General features: G+C 38.4%; 1 protein-coding gene across 2 annotated transcripts in view; it reads right to left on the reverse strand.

Moving 5' to 3' along the window:
* Window positions 1–16,206, reverse strand: part of DHX29 (DExH-box helicase 29) — a 29,722-nt gene that overhangs the window by 4,287 nt on the left and 9,229 nt on the right. The window contains exons 12-26 of one of the 2 annotated variants that reach the window (XM_080373099.1): window positions 15,601–15,744; window positions 15,333–15,509; window positions 14,585–14,725; window positions 12,944–13,088; window positions 12,604–12,724; window positions 11,630–11,714; window positions 10,924–11,012; window positions 10,208–10,336; window positions 9,298–9,373; window positions 8,421–8,645; window positions 7,406–7,542; window positions 6,689–6,782; window positions 5,684–5,986; window positions 4,213–4,344; window positions 1,434–1,896 (exon numbers count right to left, since the gene is read on the reverse strand). In XM_080373099.1, the coding sequence (XP_080229225.1) occupies window positions 1,873–1,896; window positions 4,213–4,344; window positions 5,684–5,986; window positions 6,689–6,782; window positions 7,406–7,542; window positions 8,421–8,645; window positions 9,298–9,373; window positions 10,208–10,336; window positions 10,924–11,012; window positions 11,630–11,714; window positions 12,604–12,724; window positions 12,944–13,088; window positions 14,585–14,725; window positions 15,333–15,509; window positions 15,601–15,744 (2,022 nt within the window). In that variant the 3' untranslated portion in view covers window positions 1,434–1,872. Of the gene's footprint in view, window positions 1–1,433; window positions 1,897–4,212; window positions 4,345–5,683; window positions 5,987–6,688; window positions 6,783–7,405; window positions 7,543–8,420; window positions 8,646–9,297; window positions 9,374–10,207; window positions 10,337–10,923; window positions 11,013–11,629; window positions 11,715–12,603; window positions 12,725–12,943; window positions 13,089–14,584; window positions 14,726–15,332; window positions 15,510–15,600; window positions 15,745–16,206 lie in introns of those variants that run through there. The other variant, XM_080373098.1, reaches the window with a different exon arrangement.

A 16,206-nucleotide genomic window follows, 5' to 3' on the forward strand; every position in this document is an offset into this window, starting at 1 on the left:
TTTCTGGAAGAACACTGACTTTTTTTCATGAAGAGAGAAGGTACTTACTTGTTAGAAGCTGCATATTACAAGCCTGTTCTTTTGAGCATGATTTGCTAAGTTTCCACTACATGTATATTAAATTACCCATAATTTCCTTTAATTCTCTTCTTCCTTTTTCTCTCATCTTCATCCCATGTATATAGTGTTCTGAATTAAGCTTGTACATCAGCTGTGTAATACAAAAGCCCATGGAACCACAAAAGGTAGTTACCACTCTGTCCTGTTTGGAATGGGATAGAGCTACTTTCCTTCTCAGTAGCTGGTACAACACTGTGTTTTGGATTTGACATGAGAATAATTGTTGGAGAATGGCTGGATGAGAAGGGTCACAGATCATTAGAGCATTTGTACGAGCAGAGCCGAATCTAGCCGGTGTGCTATCAAGACTAGGCCTCAGCTGAGGTTGCCAGCTGTGCTGATAACTGCGGAGTTGCAGGGACACCGCGGCCTTAACAGGCTTCACAAACAATTCTAAGGAGGTATGTGCAGTAGAGATAAAGAAGTCACGTAAGCTAGCTCACCGCAAGTAGGAGGACCACGTAAATGACTAGGTAGTGATTCTAGCCAATCATAGACTGCTGAGTATGCATAATTAGATACACTGTATAAACAGGAGCTATTCGGGCTAATAAAGTGAATCATGCTTTATCACTCATACTGAGTTGGCTGCGTCCTATTCCCCGCCGCTCGCAAGTGGCGCCCGAACAGGGACCTGATACAACTTTGCTTGGAGCGGCGGACACAGAGAAGCACCGGTAGCAGCGACTGGGGGGCAAAGATCGACCGAACACTGATTTGCTGGGTGTGTCGACCAGAGAAGCCTGGACCATCCAAAAGGGGGTTCGCTGTCTGTGAGGGCTACTATAAAGGCTGCAACGTAAAAGGACTAATTAAAGTGCCTTAATGAAGGAGCACAACAAAGGTGCCTTAATCAAGGAGCACCACGACAACGAGAGTGCCTTAATCATGGAGCAGAAAGTGGATTAACGACATGGATTTCAAGGTAGCCCTAGATCTTTTAAAATGCTTTTTAGAAAAGCAGGGTGTTGATTGCGTTAAGCAATTACTGGGTTTAATTGCATTAGGAAGGGAAAAGGGGTGCTTTCAGGACCCCAACTCACTTTTTGATGTGGTAGAGTGGCAAAAATTAGGTGATAATTTATGGGATTTGATTATAGATGATAAGTCTGTGGCCGTGGTGTGAGACAGTAAATAACATTAAAAGGTATCAATTAGAAAAGAACTTAGCTGCAGCAGCTGTGGAGCGGCTGGCGGGCACTGAACCTGCAGCAGGTCTCTTAACTTTTGGGGAAAATCACATTCCTGTGCCTGCTATGGGTGCCCTATTCCAGTACACCTTAAGATAAAGGAAGTAAATATAGAACCCCCTCCCATTCCCCCCCCCACCCCCCCCCCGCTCCGGCCCTGCCCGCACAGGATGGAAATGCCGAAAACCCAGATTCGGGTCCTGCTACAACAACGTTATCACTCACAGGCAATGAAGAAGGTGGAGGTGGTAAAAATCTAGTTTTCAGTGGTACAGTAATGACGTGTGACCCTCACTGATTTTGGCAGGCTATAAGAGATGGGGCATTAACAGATGGGAACTGGAATTTAGTAGAACTGATAGGCGGAACACTCCTTATCTTCCTACACCTTCCAGCGATGCACCGCACGCATATCCTATTGTACTGGGAGATGCGGCTGCTGGTAATCCTCACGTTCATACACCATTTGCTTGGAAAGTAGTACAGGACTTGCAAAAAACTGCTCCGCAGCACAGGGTGACTGTGTTCTGTCATGCACAAAAGCTGTCTATACTCTACTGTATTATAGGGGTTGAAATGTATTTTGCTGTTAAAAAAATAAAAATATAATAAAAATAAAAATAAGGGAACTGTAGACTTAGGGAATTGTAGAATTGTACGAAACAACGGAACAGAGACAGTAGGTTGTGTTGACATTGATAATGTGCAGTTTTGGCCTTGCTTTGATTATGTGCAGCTGAGATCCTGCAGCAAAGAGTTAAATGACTTTAAGGGAGTATGAGAAGGAACTAGGATGAGACAGAAGCAAAGGAGGAATGTGATCTCACCTCTAGAAGATAAGGAAACAGCATGAACAGTAGAGAATAGCCTATAGTGAACAGCGCTAAGGAAAGCATATGAATTTGCCTGATCACTCAAACTGTATTCATAAGCAACTTGCTGAGTTAGGAAAAAACGTACAGGCTATAAAGATTGAGAACGGGTTAACGGACTGGCTACAGAGTTTTGGAATTACTGGATGGTTAAAAGATTTGTTTCTGCATGGGATAACAGTACTAATTGCCATTGTAATCTTTTTAATTATATTGATCTGTGTGTGGAATTGCTTTATGAGAATTATGAACAGAATAATAAAAGGGGTCTGGATTGCTCAAAAACAAAAAGGGGGATTTGTGGAATGGCTGGAAGACAACGGACATATTATGAGCAATCCAGACCAAGTAACTTTGTTGTAATAGCAGGCCGAGCAGGCCAAAGGTGTAACAAGCTGCAGCTGTTATGAAAGATGTATGCAAGGCCAAGAGAGACAAAGAAACTGTATTCACAGAGAGATAAGAGAGTTGGACAGAAAGAAGAGGAAAAAAACCACAAAAAAGCAGGAAGCCTGCGCAAGGGGGGAGCAGCGTGTGGGCACCACATCGGGACCAATCATAGGAGAGATCACAGGAGTGTGAACGCGTAGTTTTAACCTGTCACCTTTTCAATAACAAAGCCTGCGTAGCGTGTGTATTTTTAGCTGGGGGTATAAATTGGTGTGAGTCTATTAATAAAGTGGCACTAACTCATTAGAAAAAAAAAAAACCAAAAAAAAGGGGAATTGAGGGAATGACCCCAGAGGCACGATTAGAGAAAGCATGTTATGTTTTGAACTTTCTGAAAATCTCCGCCGACCATGCGGTGCCTCCCATTGTGCGACATTTTGTGTCAGCTGGTGACAAGCAGCAAAAGCATGAAGGCGTCTTAGTACGCGTGAAAGACCCTCGTATCGGGCATTGGTCGGGAACGCATGAATTGCTAACTTGGGAGAGAGGTTATGCTTGTGTTTCTACAGATGAAGGCCCGCGATGGATACCTGCTCACTGTGCGTGGCCTGAGCTTCGTGTGCCGGATCGTGGGAGCGCTGCTGCCACCAGTCAACCCAGCAACTAACGTGTGTCTCCCTACCGAACCAGTCCTTGTTTGGTGTGTCCTTCCTTGAAACTGACTTGCAGACATTGTTGCAAAAAAGTGAATGTATGTGGGGAATGAAGAATCTTACTGAAAGTCTTGGTATTTGGCATAATTGATTACCTCTGTATAATGTTAACCCAAAATAAGTTGATATTGTTTGCACTTTGAATGCCGATAGTTGTCTTTATGTAGACGCTAATGTAGTGAAAAGCTATGATGGGACCATGACACCCACATAAGTCAACACATGAACATGCTGATAAGCATAATGCATTTAAATGCAATGTAGCTTTGGATGAAGCATGTAATTATGTAGTTAGTTTACGGAACTGATGAGACCGTATTGCAGCAGTTCTTCTCTTATCCAGAGTAACAGCAGGGAAAGCATTAAAGAATTAAATCACCTTGTTTGTTAGGCAGTTAAGAGCGTGAGTCAAATTTGTCACCATTATATACAAAACAGATAATATATATATACAAATAATGTTGATAGCAACAACTGAAACATCAGTGTGTTAAGTAGTGTTTAACCTAAATCAAGGACTTTTCAAGTTTCCCGTGCTCTGTCAGTAAGGAGGTGCACAAGAAGCTGGGAGGGAGCAGAGCCAGGAGAGCAGACTTAAACTAGTTAGTCCAAGGTATATTCCATACCATACAACATCATATAAACCGGGGGAAGAAGGAAGGAGAGGATGTTCAGAGGGATGGCATTCGTCTTCCCAAGTAACCATTACATGTGATGGAGCCCTGCTTTCCTGGAGATGGATGAACACCTGCCTGCCGATGGGAAGTGGTGAATGAATTCCTTGCTTTGCTAACCTTGTGCACCTTTTGCTTTACTCATTAAACTCTCCCGGTTCTCTGCCCCATCCCACTGGGGCAGGGGGTGAGCAAGCAGCTGGTGTGGTGCTTAGCTGCCAGCAACAGTTAAAACTACGACACATTAACACACCTGAAAATGGATCCAGCCATCAACTGTCAGGAGACGCTCCCGATGCTGCACTTCTATATCCCCACCAAAAAGCAAAATGGGAAAGGGGGATATTAAAGTAGTCTCTCTCAAATACACCTTAGCATACCTCACCTGCATGTAAACAAACACAAGCATTAAAAACACCACAAAAAAACCCAAGCCACATAAAACCGAGAACACCAAATCTGATTGCCACTTTCAGAAGCAAAAAACACTTTTTCCTTTTAAGATCAATCAACAGAAGTCTTGTACACAGACTGACCAACAGCAATCTGCCTGCCCTAGACCACATAAAATACATCACCTCTAAGTGACAGGCTTATGTGCTATCAAGAACATAAAAGAACATAGAGCTAAAGCCACAATTTTCTTGTTAAAATTCAAACAAAGATAATGTTAGCCTAGTGCTGTTCAGAAAAGAAACAAAAAACCTAATAAAGCTACTGAAGTATAAGATAGGTGAAACTCTTCTATTACACATTTTTCTTAGCAGCAGCTGGTTTGTCAATTTATATCCACATATGCACATGCATACATGTGTAAGTGTGGGGACATGTGCAGACACAGAGTACACTATGGGCCTCAGCATATGCTACTTCTGGCTTTCAGGCCTCTCACAGATAAGAGATGGAATGGGATGGGAAGGGGCTGTCAGTGGGAAGAAATAAACAGAACCAGTGCATCTTCATACAGAAGTACAGGCTTTATTTTTTCCACTGTTCACGGAATAACTTACCTACTTTAGACGCTGTCCTGCCATTACACTACAAGGTTCTTGGGGGCAGGAAATATTTTCAAGTCTCCGAAAAATACTATTACTTCATTTGTATTAAGTCTAATGTAATTTCCTACTTCTTTACAATAAAGCTGGTCATTGAGCAACTGCTGTCAAGGTTTTGTTGTACCAGAAGTGTAACTTCATATAAACACCTGAATTTAGCAAATAGCTGATAAAATATTCAGTTGTGAGGAGGAAGAAAGTGGCAGGAGAAAAAAAAAGATGTAATTCACACAGGAAGTTCAGCAGTCAGTTACAGAATTGACTGTTACATTTTAAGTTACTACAGGGGATATGTGAGGCCTGTACCAAGTTTCAAAGCATTAGAGTCTGCTTAGAACAGTAAACCAAAGCAGACTTTGAAGTGTTAATACACATATTACTGCTTAAAGTGATCACATTTAAATCAACAACACTGTACTTATAAATAGAATAATTTTTTTTTTAAACTCCGTTTCACCATGAAGAGATCTGTTCATCATGTTCAGCCTTAACTTTTTTCTTCAGCACTCAGTTGATTCATTTTTATGGACTTTAGGATCATTAGATACTAACAACTCTTAAGATGAACAAGAAGTTCAGATATATTTTACACTAACATATGTTATTTAATATTAGATGCGTAACTCTACCTTTACACAAACTATCAGCTAGATTCACTATTTCACTTACCTTCTCCTGGTATAGGAGCCATCCATATGTCTGTAAGTCTCGATTTACAGAGGAGGGATGCACTTGCGCTTTACCCTGAGCAGTTTCTACCATGCAAGCCAGCTTCTCCGTAACATCCACAGACTTTGTGTATATTATTTTTCCTATGTTGTCATACAGCCCTGCAGTCAACACAGCTTTAAGAAGAGCTATTTCATGGAGAGAAAGGGGTTGTGTGGCTCCACTTCCATCGCATCCACATTGTGTTGTAGGTGCTGTGAACCCTGCTGCTCTGACTACCCGTATGAGTTCTTGCTTCACATCCTGAAATTAGTAAGGTATTAGTAAAACTCTGAATTTAAGAAGGTACATACTCTACTCCATCAGCAGACAATTCTCCTTTCCAAAGGAGAGCCTCTTATTATAAAACACACTTACTTTCTGCAAGGACTCTGGAATCCTGTCTGTTTCTATGAGAACAGTATTATCTGGAATGTAGGATTAGATATATGGTACTATATATGCACTGCAAATACTCTCACACCTGTCGTTAAAATAAAGACAGATTTGCACCAAAGATCCACTTTTGTGTAGAAGAGCTCAGGCACCCAAACTCAAATAGGAAAGACCAATTAAAAATTTTTCTCACCAAAAACACATGGCTGTTTACACAAGTTTGTGGCTCATCTTTCAAACTAACTGTTAACCTATCTGTTCTTCGACATAAAGAGTAACACAAGCGAAGTACTCTAATTCGTTAAGTTTTGATTCTCTGGTGGAAGTAACAACCAGTTTCTTCAATGGCACTGACTGCAAAGATGTGTACTAACAAACTGTGCATATCAAAACTCAAATGCAGACAGAGCTACTTTGATTAAGGGTGTGCATTTTATCAGTCCCTAGCACTCCATTTGTTTTTGTCTAAACAGTAACTGTGATACATCACCTCTTTAAAAGGGCATGACATTTTCAGAGGGAAATTTTAACAAATAACTTTTGAGTGCAGAGCATAATTATTTGGTTTACCTCTACAGTTAACAGTGAAGTCCTATTAAGGAAATTTCTTCTGCAGTAAGTCATTTCAGCACGATACCCTCCTTCTTGTCGAGCCCTTTTCCACCTAAGGAAAAAGCCCTGTCTTATTACAGCAAAAAGAATCACATCAAGAGTATAAAAACGTAAGAGTGGTAGTAAGTTAAAAGGCAATACTGTGTTTTGATCAGCATTCTCCACTCAAAACTAGAAATCAGTGGTATTAATGAAGATGAATGTTGCTGGAGCACCCTGGAAAACATGCCTGTAACAAAGCTGATAGATACTAATAAAAATATATGGTAATTTTCTCTCAAACATTACATGTCTGTCTGAACAGCTGAAAAAATTCAGGTGTTGTTTTTGAGATTTACTGGCAATATTCTAAAAAGAGTATGTCATTTTATAATATATAGAATTGTACTTCCTCAAATACAAAATGTTCAGGTCAGCATATCACAAACACCAAAAAAATACTAGGATAAACAGACACAGTACACCTCTGTACACATACAAGCATGGTTAAAAGGAGTTACAGAGTAAGAAAGCAAGCTACCTTTTTGTGTTAACAGTATTTGGCACTTAATATTCTGAAGAGAAAAACTTCCAAGTGCAAACGATTCAAGAGGAGATATTTATCAAGAATTCTTTACAGAACTGCATTACTTAAGTGTTACCTGCATCTAGCTATAAGCACAGGAGAATTATTACCCCAGATAAGCATTGTAGATTGTTATATGGTCTGAAACTGCCACTGCTAGAGATGATTTTGCAAGATCTGCTTCATCTTTTCGACCAATTGGTGTAGTAAATGGGGATTTTTCTGTCATAACAGCAGCCAGAGTTGCCTGCAATTAGTAAAGTACACATCACTTTGAGAGTGTTTTATTATAAGCTTACAGGTTTATCATACAAATGGCTTTATATTTTCTTTTCAGTAATATTTAATGATACTTTATCTTCTACTAAGTCAAGGACAACTGTAAGAATTTCCTTACACATATTAAAGATATTGCTTATATAGTGCCTAAAAATTAAATCTAATATGGGTTGTTTTTTTAAATCTCAAAACTCACATGAAATGGTTTGCCAAATGAGAGAGCAATACCCAATATGATACAGTGAAGGTCAGATTAAACAACTACTTTAGATTATAACAGGAGATACTAAGAGAACTTGAAATTTAAAATTATTTGTTTTCAGCAACTACCATACCCATGCTTCCTCCTAATTTGCAGTAAATTAAATGGATTAAGTTAAAAGTGGAAAGTGTGCCACAGTCTTCATATAATAAGTTAATAACATCGATTGTTTGCAGTAACTTTACGTCAGCATGTTCTTGGCCCATGAACTGTGGGGTAATCCATACTGGTGTAATGCACATTAACAGGGCTTTTTCTGTAAGTGTCATACTCCTTAGGATCATAACAGACAAAACTGGACACCACGTCTGACTATCTTGTGAACAGTACCTAAGAGTTTAGAATCACAGCGTCATTTTAGGTTGGAAAAGACCTTTAATATTGAGTTCAACTGTAAAGAACACTTAAGATTGCTCCCCTCCATGATGTCTACATGCCTTCACCTTAAAATTAACATTTTAACTTCTTGCATTTTCCTTTCAAAATACCACATCGCAGAAGTCAGATTAATTTTAAAGAGTTAACCATTTCTGTGTTTTTAAATTTATACAGAGGTTTTTGTTGGTTTGGTTTTTTTTACTCACCACAGGATCCAAGCAGCCAAATATAGCACCAAATATGAGCATTTTGCCAATCTTTACATTGACAGGAAGGGCTGCGAGGTGCTGGCCCAATGGAGTCAGCTTGGGCTCATTTAACAGACAAGCCCCAATCTTCCTCAACAGGTTCATTGCATTACCAATTACTTGCTGCTGTGGTGGGTCTAATGCTTTGGAAAGAAAATCTTCAGGAGAGCCAAGATTGCATTTCTGTGGAGTAAATGGGCATATCATTCAATATAAAAATTTATTGTAGCAAATTTTATAGTAGCTACAGAAGAAATTGGAAAACTTCTTGCAATCAAAAGCCCACATTCCATCCCCTGTAAACCAGCCTCTTGGTTCCCAGAATGCAGATGCATTCCCACATTAGGTTAGCAGAACTTCATTGTTTGCAAGGGCTTCATATGGCACAACCACTGATCAGTGAAGCACGTTACCAATGGTCACGGATGAGCAGGAGACTCTCGGATCTGTTGAGATCAACAAACTGTCATATTTCCATGCATATCCTGCTCACTCAGGGTGGGGAGAGAGGGAATGGAATTGCTTCCTTAAGCAGAAATCGGTTTGAAGGCTATTTAACCAAGTTTGAATTGTTACTCTGAGGTAAACTGGAATAAGTATAGTATGCTACTCCTACTCAGCAGTATGCTCTGGATTTTCCAACACACAGGTTCTGGGTTACCTGGTGGGAGAAGCCCCACTGACTACACTGGATCAGGGCTGTCCTAACAAACTTTTTTAGCTAACAAGGTCAGTACTTTCAAAACCACACAATACTATGAAAATGTAATTCCTCCAAAGGCACGTGTAATATCTTTAGCTAACAAGGTAAGTAATTCTAAAACCAAACCCATACCATAATATGAAGGCATAATTCTTCCAAAGGCACACGCAGTATTTCTGGAACAGAATATTCCATGAAACTTTCAAACCTGCAAATCATAAAAAGGACAGAAACACAGATATTCAATTTAATCTTTGAATTCAACTTATAAACTCAGGTTTCACATGCTTGTTCTTCACAGATGTTCTTTTGAGGGGCAAGACAGGGAAGTGGCATGTGTTTTAATGCACGAGTAAACTGCTCATCCTTTGATTTAAGGTGTGTGGTGGTAGCTTGGAAAGCAAGGTTTTAGTGAAAGAGAGGGACAGGGCAGTAAGACCACAATTTTCAAAACAAATTAAAATGCAAAGCTCTTAAACTGAGGGTCTTGCATGTGGTTAAAATGCACACCCCATTCATTACTTCAAAATACTTTCACCTTAACTGTTTCTCAGCTGAAAGCTGCTTAAGTCAAGCAGGAAAAAGTATGCAACTAATGCTGCAGCACTGCATAATTTGCTATTTCCTCCCATCTATTATCCAGAGATACCACATCAGAAACCTACAGATTTGTCTGATAAAATCTTCAAAGTTCAGGAGGTAAGGTCTCTGTATATTTGATGCAGCGGTAGATGCTGTTAAAAACCAATCTATAATTCCTTGGTGCTGCACTTCCCCTTTAATTATGAATATTTTTTTTCAAAATATTATAGAGTTACTAAGAATAAAATTAACTTTAAGGTCGTGAAACAAGAGTATTATAACACTTTATTCATATGATATTCAAACTCTGGGTGGTTAGTTGTTTTTTTGGTTTGGTTTTTTTTTTTTCTTTCCAGTTTGCAATTGTTAAAGTGAATTTCAACATGACTTCCTGTTTTTATGCAGAAAAAAAGATGTAAGATGTTAATGTGACTTACAGATCTTGCCGAGTTTACAATACCTGTCTCTTGTGTACATTCGGAAGCAGAATCCATCCCTAACACGCCCAGCTCTTCCTTGTCGTTGCAGAGCACTAGCTTTACTAACAAAGGTCTCCTCCAGGGAACTCATCTGACTACTTTCGTGATACCTAAAAAATGGTAAAGCAATTTCCTTCAGATTTCAGAATTAAAATTTTGATGTAAACTTAAAATACCAGCATATTGATAAAATATCTAAATAGTATTGATCTGAAAATATTAAAAATTAAGTATGTTTTGAAAACTAAGCATACCTGGGGGAAACTGTACATCATAGAACCTTGGATACAACTCACTAATGAAAGTGTAAGAATTAGAAAATCAAAGATCTATTGTATTATTTCACCTCCCTGGCAATTCAGAGTTGTTCTTTCTAACACATCCTATAGGGCTTTCCACGTTTAAGATGGACAAAAAATAACTTCTAAAAACTGAGAGGATCTACTTTTTTTTTTAACCAGTACTTAATCATAATTCTCTGTATCTGTGAACAATTCCCCTTGTTCTTCACATCATTTGGCAATCCAAAGACTCATCCCAAACTTGAACCTAAACTGAAAGCTGTTCAATGAGCTCAGCACATTTTTTTCATCCAGAACTGTAGTTTGAGGACACTACAACATTCTTGCAGTACTAACCGCCGAGTATTTACAGTAATCACAGGGCAACTGATTAAAAAAATAAGATTTAAACTCACCTATTTTCTTTTGTTCTCCCAGTATCAATTACAAACACCACATCTGGTATTGTAATACCCGTCTCTGCTATATTGGTTGCCAAAACGATCTGAAAAGTAGTAACATAATATAAATAAAAGAATTATGGAAAGTCTAACAGTTTTCATCCTTTTAATCAATATTGTAGACTAACTCTGGTTCAAGTTTTTAACCCAGAAACGTTTCCTTAAATAATCTGACAAAGTATGACAAGCTACATGACTTGGAAAATAGTTTGGTCTTCCCCAACTACCGAGCACACAAAAGTTAAGTAAGAATTTCACATTCACTTTGTTCTATAATCCATCAAAGTTAGTAGCTAGTACCTGCCAAAATTGGTCAAGTTTGTGATTAGTTTGACAGTAAGTTAAATACTGTTTTCCCAGGTAAGAGCTATAGTTACTGGTTAATAATAATTAAAATACAAGAAAGCCAATAGTTAAAGAAGCTCTTGGAAAAATACTATCTTTAAAAATTTGTCTGATTACTGTCAAAGTTTCCACAGCATGCTAGCTTCTATCTGTTACAGAGCACCAGAATAGAAGAATTGTTTCTCTGCAGTGAGAAAATTCCAGGAATATCTGGTTCATGTGTAATTCTGTATGATTTAATTTTAAAACAATTCAGAGTCACATCCACAGAAAGTTTCTTCTTTTAATGAACTCTGCCTTTCTAAATACATCATACCTTTCTAATACCAATAGGAGGTATTGTGAATGCAGCTGCTTGGTCTTGAGTTGAAAGAACAGAATGCAAAGCTATCAACCTGTGCCTAGAACAAGAAGCAACACTAATCAATACACACTTATCAAAATAAGATACTGTAAAAGCAGTGAGACCAAAACAATGATAACAGTTTGGAGAAAGCAACCAGAATGTACACTGGAAAGAGTGAAAACTTTGTATGATTAGGCACAAAAAGTCTGCTTTGGTGTTTTATTACAGTATCAAGAAAAGATAACATCATTAGTTTATAGGGCTGTTCCTCTATTTGGTAATAATGCAGGAAAAATACTGCTACTGCACAACTCTAGGTTAATTTACATCAATAGCATAGCAAAAAAGGGAACCAAGTGTCCATGAATCCGACTTGTTTTCATTGTGCTTTTAAGACAAAGACCATTACTGAAACTGCACAGAACCATAAACACATGCAACTCTCAGCCCAACTAAGAGGCCTTCAGAGATGAGACAGTCACAGAGATTTTACTTCCCTTCTCTTCTAGGCCTTGACATCTTAGTCCACCTATGAATCTTTAGAATTTGACTGCAAATGTTGTTCTTAGGCCATCATGTTGCTAATTGTCGCTACAACACTATGCCATTTTTCTTGGTAGATTACTGTCTCTGGATCTCCCAGGAAGTAGTCATTTCCATGTAAACAGTAAGGCACAGAAAGCTGTATCCCAGATATAGCAGCTTCCATACTTTAAGAAGTAGACAAGAAGTGCTTTGTCATTAAATTTGTTGATAAATAAAACCAAAAGAAGAAAAAAAAAGTTATTACTGTACTATTCCCAAGCACCTGTTGTTCTCGCTTGTATCCTTTTTAGATGAGCACAAAGCTCAGAGGTATAACTCAATTTCCCTTTTCAAGAATAGCAGACCTTTAAACCCAACATACACGTTCATTAAACTACCACAGAAGGTATCTGCACTACCTGTCACGCAAGTTAAATCTTCTATCAGTTGAAATGAGATCATACAGCTGTTGGATATGGGCAAGGCCTGGTAAAAAGATCAGCACAGCACCCTCAACGTTCTTGAACTGAGGACTTCTATCTGGAAAGTTACAGTACAGGCACATATTAAGACACACGCATTTGCAAACAGCTTCACTTGAAAACAGGAACTAATTCTGGCCCCTGCAGCAAGTGCTTTGTAGGATGTTTCACATAAGAATGAAATCAAGTACTCCAGTAGAAGCACTGGAAAGTAAGTCCAAAGGACAGCTCCAAGTATATAAACAAGTATATAAAGTACTTGAGAAGTAGACTGTACCTAAGTATGCAAGCAACTCCAAAATAAGTTCAAGGTTGATCTTGTAAGGGTTCATGTAGACAATAGCCTGCTGCGTACGACTGCTATAGTTTCCATAGTAAGGAGCCAAATTCTTACTAGATCCAGACTGGACTGGGACATATTCCTAAACAAACAAACAAACAAACGAAAAAAAGCGCCAACACAAAAAGAGTAGGGAAAAAATAAATATTCTCAGTGTTTTAAAAGAAGTTAACACAGCAAAAAGTCAATTTGTCATTCACTTCATTTAGGCTTCTTAAAACAGAGTTTGAGATAGGAGACATTTAATTAACTTCCCACCAAAATCGCTGTGAGATCAAATCACAGCCACCTACATAACCTGTGTATAGGCACCTGTTACTATTAAACAAAATCTAAGACTGAAGAGGAAAGAATAAAAATTAGAAGTCTGTGCAAACAGTACCATACAGTTTGTTTTACAAATGAAAACAGTTCCCAAGTCCACATCGGACACCCAACTAGCATCAATTCAAAATGGGGTAAAAGGGTGGCTACTCTTCTTTCAAAATTATGTTGGGGTATAAGAAACCAGTCTCCACTTTCTCCTCTCCCTCACCTCAACCTTCTAGAATGATGATTGCAATGAAAGTTGAGTGAATTAGGTGGCAACTCCTGCAGTGTTTCGGAATGGGAAGAAAGAAGGAGGAAGGGACAGTTAGCAGAACATACAGACATGTAAATTGTTTATAAATGCCCTACAGGTAAATACTTAGCATAAGGCTTCTATATTAAGCAGCACTACTGTAAATTATTTCATTGTTAATCAATGCACTACAAAGAAGCTTGCCACCACATATCCTTCTGTACTGAAGGCTCAACAGAAACAAACCACAAAGATGGATGAGCCCTCAGGAGAGAGCTTAGGCTTCAACTACAGGATGCTGTTGTGATGTATGGGGTAACTACCACTCTAGGGTTAAAAAAAATCTAACGAAATCAGCAGAGCACATGACATCATATTGTTAAAAATATGCATCAGCATTTGGTCACACAAAGCTAAATGGTCCTTCAAGATACTTTGAGAGAACAAGTCAGAGTGGACAGGTATCTCCAAAACATATACAGTTTAGATGAACAGTCCAAGTTGGCATTCACATACTGTTCTCTTCAAGAATTCTGATCCAGAAGCACATACAGCTGTCACTGCAGAGTACCTACAGGATTAACCACAGCTGTTAAACTAAAAAGCTCTACATAATCTCATGTCAATCATCTCATTTGGCATGGCAAGTTGGAGGATCTTCAGAGTTTTTTAGCTAAGAAGGGTATGACCTTGCCTCTTCTGCTGTTAGGTTCACTACCTAGGAGAATTCTTTCCCTTGCTGCTGCTCAAAGATCTAGAGCTAGAAATCTGTACAAGACAACAACAAGTACAGCAAAACCCAGACAGCTATAAAAGAGTTGCAGAGAAAGGTATGGGTGCAGTGTTAATAACTATTTGTTTTCCACTGTTGGAGGCCATCATGTCTGTCTTACCATCTGACAGACTACTGGATACTATATAATCCAATCACATTTAATAAAAGGAACTAAAGTGGTAATTTAAAAAGAAAAATAAAATCAAGATTTCCAAGACAAAACTAGAAATGCCTATTTTACCTGATACTTCATAGTGCCTCCTCCTTTGCTAGTAACATTTACTGTTACTTCCTCCTCCTCCTCCAAGAACTTTTGACAATATTCTGAGTCTTTCTCCAGAACGTAGCCAGTTGCTTCAATTATATCTTCAACATGGAAAATCTTTAGTGAAAATTTACAGAAGAAATACAGGCATGTCAAAATTTCATCAGCACCTTTCTTGTTTTTTAAAGCTTTCACACAAAGCTGGACAGTGCATGCCCTTCTCTTTTAATGCTGTAACAGATCTTGCAAATTTCAACTTAGTCTTTCTTACAATTTCTTAAAACCTACACCTAGAGCTGCTATGAGTTTGTTAATGGGCCTCTCTCTCCACTTGATCACTAACATTATCTTTACCATAGCCTACACTAACATGCATGAGAAACACATATAAAAGTGTAATGACAAAGTTGCAGCAGGGGTGGAGGGGACTTAAATGCTTTCCTTTCTACTAGGTTGAATATATAAAAATGAAACTATCACTGACAGATTGATAACCAAATATATATCCATCAAAAAAACCAGCATGACGCTGTACTTCAAAGCACTGAAGCTATTCTATATTTTCAAAAAGGAGAAGGGTTACAAGTCCTTGAAATGCATTTAAGATATCACTCTTTTTCTTATCAAAAATACATAAGAGGTGTATTTCCTAGAGACACTAACCAGGCAAACAGTGTATATATGCATCTAAGTGTTTTGCATAATCAAAGGAACATTTGCCTACCTCAACAGGGTAACTTCTCCCCGAGATCCTTAAAATGGGACAGTGAGAGAAATAGCTGGAAAACTTCTCACTGTCTACAGTAGCACTCATTAAAATCAGATGCAAGTCTGAACGCTTATGCAAGATCTCCTTCAGAATAACTAGCAAGAAATCAGATTGGACACTTCTCTCATGTACCTAGAAATAAAAAAAATCTATAGTAAGGCTTTAGTACAAGTCAAGGCCCAGAAAAAACTGTAATTTCTGCAAAATAGTCAGAGCTGATAACCTCATCTACAATAACATGAGATATACTTGAAAGATGACCATCTTCCTGAAGTTTCCGAAGCAGGACACCTGTTGTACAGTAGAGCAGTCTGGTGGCTTCTCCTGTTCTTGATTCCATACGAATTTGATATCCACATAGAGAATTCTTTAAAAGAGATATTAAAAATACAGGAATAACATAAATAGTATATAAGCTAGAGATATTAAAAACTAAGCAAAATTTAATCACTGTTGGATTCGGTCACTGCACAAGTCCCTAATTAAATAGTATGGTGAATGACTACGACACTTTTTTCATACATGTACTTTCCTTTGTTAAGAAAGGAAAGATACACCAAAATCTACAAAGCTTCTCTAGAACTCTATTCTTCACAGTCCTCAAACAAAAGTATTTTTGCACAGACTGACGACCATAAAACATACAGGTCCTTGGTTTTCTTCAAATAAAGTAACATGTTGGAAGGGGCCTCTCAAAGCAGGGCCTCACTCAAGATCAGACCAGGTTGCCTTATATCAGATGAGTTTTCTCCATCCCTAATGACAGGGATTCCAGAGTGTCTGGCCAGTCTGCTCCAATATTTGACCACCCCCATTATGAAACTCTTGC

The sequence above is a fragment of the Falco punctatus genome, assembly GCF_963210335.1.
Source record: "Falco punctatus genome assembly, chromosome: Z".
NCBI classification, from domain to species: Eukaryota; Metazoa; Chordata; class Aves; order Falconiformes; family Falconidae; genus Falco; species Falco punctatus.